Below are 12,575 nucleotides of genomic sequence, written 5' to 3'. Positions count from 1 at the left end.
GTGTTTAGAAATGCATAAACATGTCTGCGAAGATACAGGCTAAATTGAAAATAGCTTGGGGCGCCTGGATGGCTTAGTCAGTTAAGCGTCCGACTTCAGCTCAGGTCATGATCTCGCGGTTCGTGAGTTCAAGCCCCGCATCGGGCTCTGTGCTGACAGCTCGGAGCCTAGAGCCCGATTCGGATTCTGTGTCTCCCTCTCCCTCTCTCTGCCCCTCCCCCACTCATACTCAGTCTCTCTCTGTCCCTGTCAAAAATAAATAAACATTAAAAAATTTTTTTAAATAAATTAATTAAAAATAGTTTATTTTCAGAGAAGGAGGGAACCAATAAGATCAGCAGCTCTAATAAATTTTTTTAAACAGAAATAGGGTTATATGAATGAATCCTGTTTTATAACATACTTTATAAATTTATCAGTACCTTTTTCACATGAGCTATAGTATAGACCTACATCGTTTTTCATTGTATGCAATTAAGATACTGTATTTAATCACCTCTCTATTAATGGGGTTGTCAGTTGTGTGCAGTTTTTGCTGTTATAAACAACACTTGAGTGAATATCTTCTTTCATGCATTTGCCTGCACTTGTTTGTTTTCTGAGGAGAAATTCCTAGAATGAGCATTTCTGGGTCAAATGGTATTTATACTCCGTACATTTTTGATAGGTATTTTTGAATTGCACTTCAGTACATTGAACCCGTTTCCAATAATAATGTATGACTGTATCCTTCTCTCTCCACTCTTGAAAACCCTAAGTATTATCGTGCTTTTGATAGGAAATATTTTCTCGGAAAATAATTATTTCAAAATAGTATGTTAGGTGTATAGATGTTACAGAGGTGCAGAGAGTAAAATTTGAAGTGTACTACCACTCTCGTTCTCTGTCTTGGAGTCATTGTTGAAAATAGGTTGATGTATTAATTTTTAATATCTGCCAATTTGGACAAAGAATGTGGTTCTTTGGCTTTGCATGACTTCAGTAATTAGTGTTGTGTACTTACCGTTTGAACTTGATGTGAGTTTCCTATTTATGTATTTTGCCCATACAGAATGTTTCTGGGATGTTCATATTGTTGTCAGTGTTCCTTAAGGGCTCTTTATATGCCAGGGACATTTAAAAGTTTCATACTGATGCACATGGGTGGCTCAGTCGGTTGAGCGTCCAACTCTTGATTTCGGCTTAGGTCATGATCCTCATGGTTCATGGGATCGAGCCCTGTGTCAGCCTCCATGCTGACAGCGCAGGGCCTTCTTGGGATTCTCTCTCTTCGTCTCTGTCTGCCCCTCCCCACTCGCACTCACTCTGCCTCTCCCAAAAATAGTTTTTTAAAAGCTTCTTATTGATTTTTTTGGCATACGATCATTTTTAATGTTTTGGGATTTAAATCTACTAATCATTATGAATTTTGCCTCTGGAGTCATGCCGTTAGTCTTTTGCGCTTCCCCAGGTATATAAATACTCACATATATGTTCTCCTGGTACTTTCTTTTTGAGGGATATCTAATTAAGTTGGAATCACAAAACATCCAAGCACTATTCACATACATTATTAAAGTTAGCCAGACGGTAAGCACACAGAATTTAAGTGCAAGAATGATGTGTTGTGTCAGATGTTTACCCTTTTCTGTACAGCCTCCATACCCTGCACACAATAGACGTGCCCAAGTCTTGCTTGGGATTTCATGAGGCCGGAAGCATGTTTGCGGTTGTATTTTTCCGCTCCCTACAGACACTGCCAGAGACAGATGCGTGCGTGCACATGTGTGGCAAAATATACATAACTACCTAGTATGCACAATTCAGTGATTAATTACATTTATGATGTAGTCCTTTTAGCCCTCCTTATGGTTTTCATCGTTGTCCTTAAATTTTAATCCAGCTGGAATTACTTTGGCATTAGTGTGAAGAATTTTTTCTTCAGCTGTAGAGGCAATTGCCTCAACCCAGTTTCTTTCTTTTTTTTTTTTTTTTTTTTTTTTTTGGTTTATTTATTTTTGAGAGAGAGCACGAATGGGGGAACGCACAGAGAGGGAAACACAGAATCCAAAGCAGGCTCCAGACTCCTGAGCTGTCAGCACAGAGCCTGATACAGGGCCCAGACCCAGGAACTGGGAGATCCTGACATGAACCAAAGTCAGATGCTCAACAGACTGAGCCACCCAGGCACCCCAGACCTTGTTTGGAAGATGACTACAATAAATGGAGGTGGGGAAATTGTAATAGGGAGAATCTGCCAACCACAGATCTGTAGGCATCTCAAAGGCTAGGCAGAAAAGGGCTTTTCTTTTATAAGGAAGAGTAAACAAGGCTAGAAAGAATGGGATGTGGCAAGTAGGATGAAGAATAGTGGTGTGGTTGGGGGCAGACCCCCTGCATTAGCCTATTTCTAGGAGAGATTATGGAGGAAGGGCTGAGTCTGTTACGATGAGAGTAGGTCAAAGCTAAGGCTTCTGGAGGAAAGAGAGAAGTTTAGCTAACGTATAGTCTAGTCACGTAGCAGGTATTTTGTCCGGATTGGTCAATGGCACCTATAGTTCAGCTAATCATTTATCGCCTCAACCCAGTTTCTTAATGAATTTTCCTTCCTTGGCTTATTTGACATGACATCTTCGACATACATAAAATTCTTCTGCTGAAAATGATTAGGTCTATTCCTGTTTTGAATAGTTTCGTTAACGTTTGTGTCACCCTACGGAATGCCACATTTTCCATTGTCACAGCTTTATAATATTTGTTTAATGTCTGATAGATTAAAATCTCTCCTTTTACGTTTATTTTTCAAATGTTTCTTAGATATTCTTGGGCTTTAAAATCATTTTCTCAAATTCTAAAATAATCACTGAAATTTAGTTTGAAATTGTATTATCTCTCAATCTGTCAAACCTAGATTGATTTGAGATCACCAGCTTTTTATTCTCCCAGGTTTTTTTTTTCCTTTTTCTTTTTTATTTTTGTAATGTTTATTTATTTTTGAGAGAGAGAGAGAGAGAGAGAGAGAGAGCACACAAGCAGGGGAGGGGCATAGAGAGAGAGAGGGAAACACAGAATCTGAAGCGGACTCCAGGCTCATAGCTGTCAGCACAGAGCCCAATGCGGGGCTCAAACCCACAAACCACGAGATCGTGACCTGAGCTAAAGTCAGACACTTAGCCGACTGAGCCACCCAGACGCCCTGTGTTCTCCCAGGTTTTTATGTGAGATCATGTGTGGAATTTTCCTTCAAACACAACTTTCTTCTAGGACCTAGTGTTATTTCAAAAGATTAAGCTCAGTATATTCCAAAGCAGTTACCTTTGTCCCAGTTGAATGATTTTAGTCCTCTCTTCATACTACCTGTAGTATTAGATACTAATATTTTTATTCATATCCGCTAAGATTTTTCCCTTTAAGTGGACACTTTATATCCTTGCCACCTTAAGTGTTACATTAGTGTCACTTGGGGTGCCTGAGTGGCTCAGTTGGTCGATCGTCCGACTTCGGCTCAGGTCAAGATCTCGTGGTTCATGAGTTCGAGCCCCACATCAGGCTCTGTGCTGACAGTTCAGAGCCTGGAGCCTGCTTCGGATTCTGTGTCTCCCTCTCTCTCTGCCCCTCCCCAGCTTGCCCTCTCGTCTCTCTCTCCCTCAAAAATAAATGAACCATTACAAAAATTGTTGTTAAGGTGTCACTTGCCACCAATATAAGGTAACAATAAAAATTAGTAAAGAAAGCAAAATGATGGTATTAACATCTAATACAGGTATCACAAAGCCCCAAAGATATTTCGGTCTTAATTTTGGATTGCCTCCTCTTTGTACATGTAATACACATAATTGTTTGCATGTAAAAATGTATTATGCTTAGATGCGTATTGATCGTGTGGGTGTAGTTTCCTTTATTTCAACCCAACTGAATGAAGAGCTGTTCTCTCATTAACTGAAAGTAAAAGAACCTTCTTAATAGCAGCCAAGGTTTATATTTTAGACTCCCCCAATCAAAACCAAAATTGGAGAAGTGCTCCTTTTTTCTTCATGAATTGCTGAACAGTCCCCAGTGGTGAATCAGCTTGGTTTCAGGGGCTGTTGGGGCAGGAAACCTATATTCTTATTAGAACTGTGGGCAGTATTCACATTGGAACTGCCTTAAAGCTTTAAAAATGTTCTGTGTTTTGTGTTTTTAAGACCTCGCCACCATGGAAGAAAGAGTACAAAGACGGTATTATGAAAAGCTGACGGAATTTGTGGCAGACATGACCAAAATTTTTGATAACTGTCGTTACTACAATCCTAGTGACTCGCCTTTTTACCAATGTGCAGAAGTTCTTGAATCATTCTTTGTACAGAAATTGAAAGGATTCAAGGCTAGCAGGTGAGCAAATGCGTTCCGTGTTCTGAATTAACCCAGTTCCTCCAGTTCTTCCTACTGTTTTTGTCTAGATCAGCCAGTGCAGTCTGTGATAAATTTGAACCTTGAAATCAAGAATCGTGAAAAAAGAAAAAAAATCAAGACTCTAGCATTACAACACACTGCCAAGGACAAGAGGACAGACTCAGCAACGAGAAGTTGCTGAGTTTGTGATCTGCTGAAAATTAAAGTTTTTGGGTTTTTTTTTTTTGTTTGTTTTTTAATAAAAAAGCACTTATCAGATGCTTATAGAATGCAAGATGCTCTCTTAAATGCCACACGGGGCAGGGGCACCTGGCTGGCTCAGTCGGAAGAGTGTGCGACTCTTGATCTCGGGGCAGTGAGTTCAAGCCCCATGTTGGGTGCAGAGTTTACTTGATAAAATAAATAAATATATATTTATACTTAAGTAAATATATATTTATATTTAAAAAAGAAACATGCCATGGGGCACACAAAAATTTAGTAGCAAGACAGAGCTCTTGCCCTTACTGAGTTTACCAAAGCATAAAAATTACTGTTCTGTAGGGTAGAGTAAGGGGAAGACTAGGAAGGGGGATTTAAGCACTTTCTCCTTAATTTATGCTTGCTACATCTTTGAAATCATAAAATGTTTTATTTCTCTGGGTATTTTTCCTGTGAGCAAAACTAGACTTTAAGTCCACCGGCCTTTACTGTGAACCTCCGGTAGCACAGAAGCAGTGAGCAACTTTGCATGCTATTCAGATACAGCATCTTCTTGCCTTTTGTTTCTGCACCTCAGTCTCCCCTTCTGAAGCCCATGACTTTCTTCTTTCCAACAGGGCCCTGTTCTCTTTTCCTGTGATAACTTCCACCACTTTGTAGCCCTGATATTCACTACTCACCATCATCCCCCATCCACCAGCTTGCATGCTCGATCCTAGGTACTCGGACTGGGTAGATCTTGGCTGGTCTGGGGCCCGGGCATCTCTATTATCTAGTGAACTCTGCGTATCAAAGTGTAAGAATCAGTGCTGTGCTTAGTTATTTTCTTCTGAGGAAAATCCGTAGGGTGTTGTCTCTCTCCTTGTCCCGCAGCAAGGTAGATCAAGAACTGCATTTTGAAATCCGTTTACATAAACTAAAAGTGAAGGACAAGCCTAGCTAAGGTGTCCCAGGGAATCAAAAGTATAGGCAAGGAAGGAAGGAAACCAGGTAGGTGGGCAGGCTCTAGACCAAGAACGAAGAGAGTTTACAGAATCTCTGAAACTCCCATTTGTATCCTCTCCTGTTAACCCATTAGCCGTAGAACCTAAAGTGGAAGAGGACGACTTACTCCGTATGGTAAAGTCCCTCGTAAAATAATAGTGAAGGAATAAAAAGGGATAAACTCAGAATATGAGAAGAATATGGTAGACGTTACTGATGAGGTTTCCACAGATTCTACAGAATACAGAAAGCAGATGAAAGGATCATCTGACAAAGCCAGGGGTGCCACAGGCCATTCGCCGGCTCTTCAGCAGAGGTGACCGCTTGCTGACCAGTAGACCTGCTGCAAGCCTCCAACACGAAGAGTCCAAAACACAATAAAAGGCAAGAGAGGAGTTAAAGATCTGTATATGGGCTAGTCACCCTTTGTAAGCTGTGTACAGACAGCCCTGTGTGGGCAGCCCGAAGCACTGGAAGAACACAGGTTTCTTCCCTGGAGAAATGGAATAAGCTTTCTGCAGAGAACTGGAGTAGGCAGAAGACAACTGGACTCGGAGTAAAGTCCCCCGACCTGAGGTTTGGTTGGGTCCACGGCCCTGTCACTCTGGAGCTGTGGCTCTCGACTGGGATGATTTGCCCACCCCCATACTTCCCACGGGATGTTCAGCAATGCCTGGAGGCATTTTTGTGGGTCACTCAGAGGTGGGAAGTAATGCTGACGAGATGCAACTAAACGTCCTCGCGCACCAGACCGCCCCCGCCCCCAACAAAGAATTATCCAGCCCCCAAATGTCAGTAGTGTTGAAATTAAGAACGCTTGATCGAAGGCAACACTTGCCAGTCAGCCTTACACAGGTGCATAGGGCTCTGCAGGCACCTTTCTGGTCCTTCAACTTCCTCTCTTTCAGTGTGAACAGATAGCCAGGGATGACCAGATATGTAAGGAAAGCTTGCAGCATAAAAGAGAAAGGTCAAGGTGTAGCAGAACAGATAAAAGAGCACTTAAGAAAAACAAACAAAAAACCAAGCCTCTAAATCATGTCCCAAGAGAAATTTTATGAGATAGTGAATCTAGGGGCACCTGGCTGGCTCAGTGGGTAGAGCATGATCTTGGAGTCATGAGTTCCAGCCCCACGTTGCAAGTAGAGTTTACTTAAAAAAAAAAAAAAAAAAATCTTGAATCTACAAAATGGCGAAAAGGATATTAGGAATAAAGAACAGTTAGAAGGAGTGGCTAGAAAAGAAACTAAACTTACTGTAAACAGTGAAAGTTAAAATCAAGGACTTTCTCACTGTAAAGAACAAAAAGACAAGTCAATGAAAAATGTGAAAGGAAGAAAATGCATTGTAGCATTTCCAGTACTCACTTAATGGAAATTCCAGAAAAGAAGAAGAGAGAAGACTGGGGAAAATAAATTATCAAAAGACTAATACAAGAAAAATTCCCTGAGCTGATGAGAGGCACGAGACTTCAAGTTCAAGCAGAACAGATTCATTCATTCATCAAATGGTTATTGAGACCCTGCTGTGTGTCAGATATTGAATCCCTCTGGGGCTTCATTCTTGTGGGGTGAGAGGGGTATGGAATGATAAGGACAGTTGGTAAACATATAAGCCAGCTGGACAAATGGGAAAAAGTCCATCCCACATATCCATCATTGTAAAATTTCCAGATGCCAAGGATAAAAGAAGTTTTTCTCAGCGTTTCTAAAGAAAATAAAACAACCTATAAAGCAACAAGAATTAGACTGGTACCAGACTTTTCTCTAACAACATGGAACGCCGGAAGACTTTGGAGGAATACGTCTAAAAGTTTGAGGAAAAATGATTTTCAACCTACGATTCTGTGTCCAGCCAAACAATCAAGTGCAGGGGCAGAACAAATGCACTTTCAGTCATGGAAGGACTCATAAAGGGACTCCTTCCCATGAATCCTTTCTTTGCAAGTTATTTTAAGATGTGCACTAGCAAAATAACTCAAGAAAACAAAAGATCTTGGATCCAAGAAACAAGCGGTTCAGGAAAATAATATGAATCACTCTAACTCATGACGACATTGGTACAGCAGGCTAATGCAGCAGGGAGTCCAAACTGGAGCAGGAGAATGGAGCATTCTCAGGAGGAAGGTGTCTGGCGGGAGAAATGGTTCATACATTAGATAATTACTAGTTTAAGAATGCAAGAGGGAAAAAATGGAAGGCAATTCAAGATCCCATGAAAACCAGAAAGTTGTGTAGGAATGCTAAGAATGCCCTCTTAGCAAAGGAGTAGGTGGCACAAGGAGAAAAATATTTACAGTCACAATAATGTAAACAGTGCGTTGATGTTCAGCTTTTAGAATCAACCTGTAGACAAAGCACAGTAAGATTTAATTTAAAATTACAAGTAAAAGTTGGATTCAAGAAGAGAGGTGGGAAAATGGTTATGTGAGCTTAGTTATCATTTGCTGTAGCAGGATTTAAGCAATATGAAGTTGCTTAAACGAGAAATAGCCGCATGAGAACTCTACGTGCCGACGAACTGGAGTTCAAAGCAATTGATCCCAGGGAGCCTTGGCTTCAGGTTGAGTAAACATTGGGATAAGAGGACCACAACTTAGTTTCAGTCTCTCCCTGCTTTTTTATTTGCACCTCTTGCAGTTAGTCCTCCGGTTAAATTTCTGTAGTTGCCCTTTTTTAATTGGAAAGGCTTTAGCCTTTGCTAGTAACTGTGAGGTGGAAACTGGGGGATTTGAATCCCACCCTGCTGCCATGCCAGGCTTGCAGGCAGAACCCAGAGTGGGAATGGTAGCAGCTGCCAATGAAGGAGGAGAAAGCATCTGCGGGCTTGTGGCGAAACAAAGAAATTGGGGAAAGGAGGAGGTCCAGGGGCTGGGTCTGCACAGTACAGGGGCCACTTACGAGAGCTTGTCACCCATTTATTTTTTGCAGCTTTTTATTTTATTTGAGTTCACAGAATCTTCATTAAGGAACATGGGAGCAAATTGACAAGTTTGCTCAATTCTATAAGATGAAATGTGAGAAGATTTTAAGGAATTTTTTTGTTGCTTTCCAGATTTAAGGCATTTAAGAATGAAACCTACATGTAGCCATTCATTGAAATGGGATTGATTTATGGGTTTCCAGTATTTCCATTGCCATATTTTCCCCATTTTTAATTTATGATCTCTAGCATTGTTCGCACATTATTTTCATTACTGTGCTTTGTTACAATTCATCATTTATACCATCCATGTTCTTTCTTTTCTTACAGATTCTGATATCTTTAGTCTGAATTTTTAACTGGAATCAGAACTGGATGTTGGGGTCACTCTTTCTTTTATTGTTCCACGTGATTACCTAATTCAAAATTGCCCCCCCACAAAGTTCATACTAGTTAATTTAATGTTTTAATGTTAAAAATATATGTACAGTAGTAAATGGTTTATTCTAGCGGCCATGTTGAACAATGTACTTAAGAATTGTAAACTCCTGGAATGCTGTATTTATCCACACTGCTGCAGTAGACCGCACTCTGACTTAGTCCTGGCGGCTGTGCAGGAGTGTGGTTTTTACTAACGAAAGTTGTGAATAAAACTGTGAAACTAGAGAGGAGACTTTCTGGACTTCAATAGAAAAATGTGATTTTAATACTGCTATTTCTTTTTTTTTAATATAATTTTTTCTTCATATTCCCCGAATCAATGTAAATAAGCATGTACGTACACACACACACACACACACACACACACACACGCACACAGACACGCACACACACACACGCGCGCACACACACACCTTTACCACAATGGTAATGCCTCTGTAAATGTTTCTATCTGTCCCATTGGCTAAAAATGTATAATCTTTATTAGATGAATATATATATATATATATATATATTTTAATAATGGCTTTTTCCAGTGAACTATCATGTTTCAGTGTACAGTGAAAATTTCTATTGTAGGTTAACAGTTTCTTACTTGTTCTCATATATTTGCTTGCCAAGGGTAAATGAAAGAACATGGCTGCTTCTTCCCCCAGACAGACTGACCTTGGCATCCACATAAAGCATCATTGTTTTCAAAAATGAAGGGTGCTTAATTGTTCCCTTTTTTCTGTATTCTGTAGGTCTCATAACAACAAACTGCAGTCTACAGCTTCTTAAAGTTCAGCGTGTTAACCTAACATAAAACACAGCAAGAATCTGGTTGTCTGAACTATTTTAAATTAAGGAGCCAGATGTTTTTAGTCAGGTTATCCTGACAAGACTTGACCTAAACTTCGTTTTTATTGGTCATAACAGTCCAATTATATTCTTGGCCAATTTTGTCCAACGGACAAGGGAAAAGCAAAGTCAACGACACCATTATCTTGTCAAGATCAAATGGTTTTACTATTGTGGCAGAAGCGGGAAAACTTTGTTTATTGAGAAAAAAAAAAAGAAAAAAGAAAGCAAGAAAAAAAGATAATATGGGGTCAAGTGTAACTCCATGGAAATGCCACGTCTGCTCTTCAGTGAAGAAGCTGGTTTAGTCTCACAGAAAACTTTTGACTGTATTTATTTATTGTTGCAAAAAAGACGCTTTTTTATTGCTGCCCTCATTTGTCAGCTAATTATTTTTTCTTATAAAATCCAGCCCCAGTTTCATGTAATCCGTTCTGTATCTTATCATGATTCCTGTAGGTAAAAGTACAAGACGACCTCTAGATGTCTTTTCTTTCTATGAAAGGAGCTGCTATGTACACATGTGCACACAGACACAGACACACACACACACACACACAGACACACACACACACACACAACTGGGAATCAACAATGAGTTTATTGTTCATGGTAGATAAAAATTAAGCTTGCATAAAGGTTGGGCTAAGTGGTCCTGGACTACAGACTCTGTTGCCTTGAATATAACAGTACAATTTGTCATTTACTCTGCACCAGGCTAAACTGAGTAAAATCTATTTGAAGGTATCTTGTTTGTAAACATTTGTCAGATTCTAATTTTTTTTCTTTTTGTATTAAAATTCAACTATGGATGTATATGAAACAAAATAAATGGAGATCATTTTTCTCCCACAGATGGTGTCTTTGAATGTGCGCTAATGATTATCTGTAAGCCTTTGAGGGGAAAGGGAGGGCCACAAGGTAAACAAAAGCCCGACGAACTTCATTGTACCTGAGTTTCTCCAGGATGATAGTGGCCCTTCATTTTAGAGTTCCCAGCCCACTGTCACTACATCCAAGAAAAATCTTCAGGGGTGCTAATCCTGTTGTATCAATTGATCGTACTAATAAAAGAGGTAATGTGGCAAAATACACATTGCCCTCATGGGTACGTTATATCCTACCAGGCAGATTAGCAGTTACGGACAGCTACTTCTATTTTATGAAGGGCGTTTTTCAGATGACATGATCCATGTTGTATTTTTTGTTTATTGGTTGAGTTGTCTGGGTTTGGGGGGTTTTTTGTTTGTTTTTTTCCTCGTAAAAAGTAGTGTAAGCAAGTATGGGAAAAGATGGAAGCAACAGAGGAAGGTATACTTTGCAGATTTTTCCTTTCGGTGTTCCACCCTTCCATGTTGTGTTACTGTGTTGTAATAATCGCTTCTGTAACATCTGCCGTAGGTGGTTTGTGGAGCTTTGCAAAAATTTTACTAGATTTTGCACTAATGCGCATTAGCTTTGTCCTACCGGTTTCTGGAATTTGTCTAATCATGTTTTTAAAGTTTCCTTCTGTTTAATATCACCCTGCTATGCAAAGCCTTTCCCAGACCTTAGTTTCTTAAAAGAAAGAGGTGGCTCCAGTTCCCAGTTCTTCCTTATTACAGACTCAGGTGTGCAGGTGTTCTGGGTTCATTTTATCTCAAGAAGCCCATTCCTTTTTGTACATACGAATGTCACTTAAAGCTCTGCTTACAAACTTAAGGAGACTAACTGCTCAATATGAAAACGTGGAAACAGAGTTTTTGCTTAAAATACTAACACGGAAGTAGTCAAATACAGGTTATTTACAGGTTATTTTGTCCTTTTACTTTTCAAGAAAATGTTACCTATTGTATGCACTGTGCTGATGCAAGAGTCCTACAATTTAATGAATTATAAAATTATTCTGCATCTCATCATGTCACAGTATTTCTGTACTATTTATTCATATATATATATATATAGATATAGATATATATGGGCTTAATCATTTAAAACTTGTTGCGGCAAGAACTTTCCTACCTGTAGGCAATAGATTGCTATGTTTTTAACAGATTGTGGCAAATTCTAAACAGCAATTCTTTTTGTACGTAATAGGACGTTTCATCCTAGAAAAATAAAGTAATGTTTTTGACATTGGATTTGGTGCAGTTTCTAATGAAACAGTGGTTGGTTGGTTGGTTGATGTATTTTCTGTAGCCATTGGCATTGCCAAATTGTACCAAAAAAAGGTAAATTTTATGGGGATCCTCAGACCAGGAAGTTGTTAGTTTCATGTGTGCATTTAACAACAAAGCCTTTGGCAATTTCTGCCACCATATAAATAGGCATTTTATAGTTTTATCAACTTAATAGAGCTTCAGTCTTTCAAAAATCATTTTTGAAAAACATACATTCTTATATAATGAATTTCACAAGCTGCTTTTCTACGAGTATTCTCTGACAGGCTCCTCCTATTCCATAAGATACACGTATTATAGCTGTTTTCCTTTCAATAGTCCGAGTAGTAGAATGCACATTTGTGATACGTGGTTAGTTAGGGTTTTTCTACTTCGTCTTGTAAATATATTGAATTTGCATCTAGTAGGTGTCCTTGGCCAAAAACTATTGGTGCTTGGGGGTCTCATCTGCCAAGTTCACAGTCCTTGAAAACGTTTCATAATAATAAGTATTTTCATAATATCGGTAAAGCTTTTTTCTCCCATCCAGATTCTGCAGGATTTGTATTTTAGCTAATGCCCTGCAATAGGTTAAAAAAATTTTTTTGTGAACTTTCAGAGCTATTTTCTAAAGTAAAACAATGCCTTTTTATACTTTAAATGGCCTGGAGTATTAGA

At 39.3% G+C, this 12,575-nt stretch overlaps 1 protein-coding gene across 15 annotated transcripts in view; it reads left to right on the top strand.

The window, feature by feature from the left end:
* Positions 1 to 11,877, top strand: part of BPTF (bromodomain PHD finger transcription factor) — a 149,804-nt gene extending 137,927 nt beyond the window's left edge. For 14 of the 15 annotated variants that reach the window (XM_086687773.1, XM_086687767.1, XM_086687771.1 and 11 more), the window contains 2 exons: positions 4,164 to 4,350; positions 9,663 to 11,877. In XM_086687773.1, coding sequence (XP_086543899.1) covers positions 4,164 to 4,350; positions 9,663 to 9,699 — 224 coding nt within the window. In that variant the 3' untranslated portion in view covers positions 9,700 to 11,877. Of the gene's footprint in view, positions 1 to 4,163; positions 4,351 to 8,808 lie in introns of all 15 variants that reach the window. The other variant, XM_086687768.1, reaches the window with a different exon arrangement.
* Positions 11,878 to 12,575: the final 698 nt, after the last annotated feature.

The sequence above is a fragment of the Puma concolor genome, chromosome E1 (assembly GCF_028749965.1).
Source record: "Puma concolor isolate L17-30 chromosome E1, mPumCon1.1.hap2, whole genome shotgun sequence".
Lineage (NCBI taxonomy): Eukaryota > Metazoa > Chordata > Mammalia > Carnivora > Felidae > Puma > Puma concolor.
The sequence above is the reverse complement of the archived record's forward strand: the minus strand, read 5'-3'. Positions and strand labels throughout refer to the sequence as shown.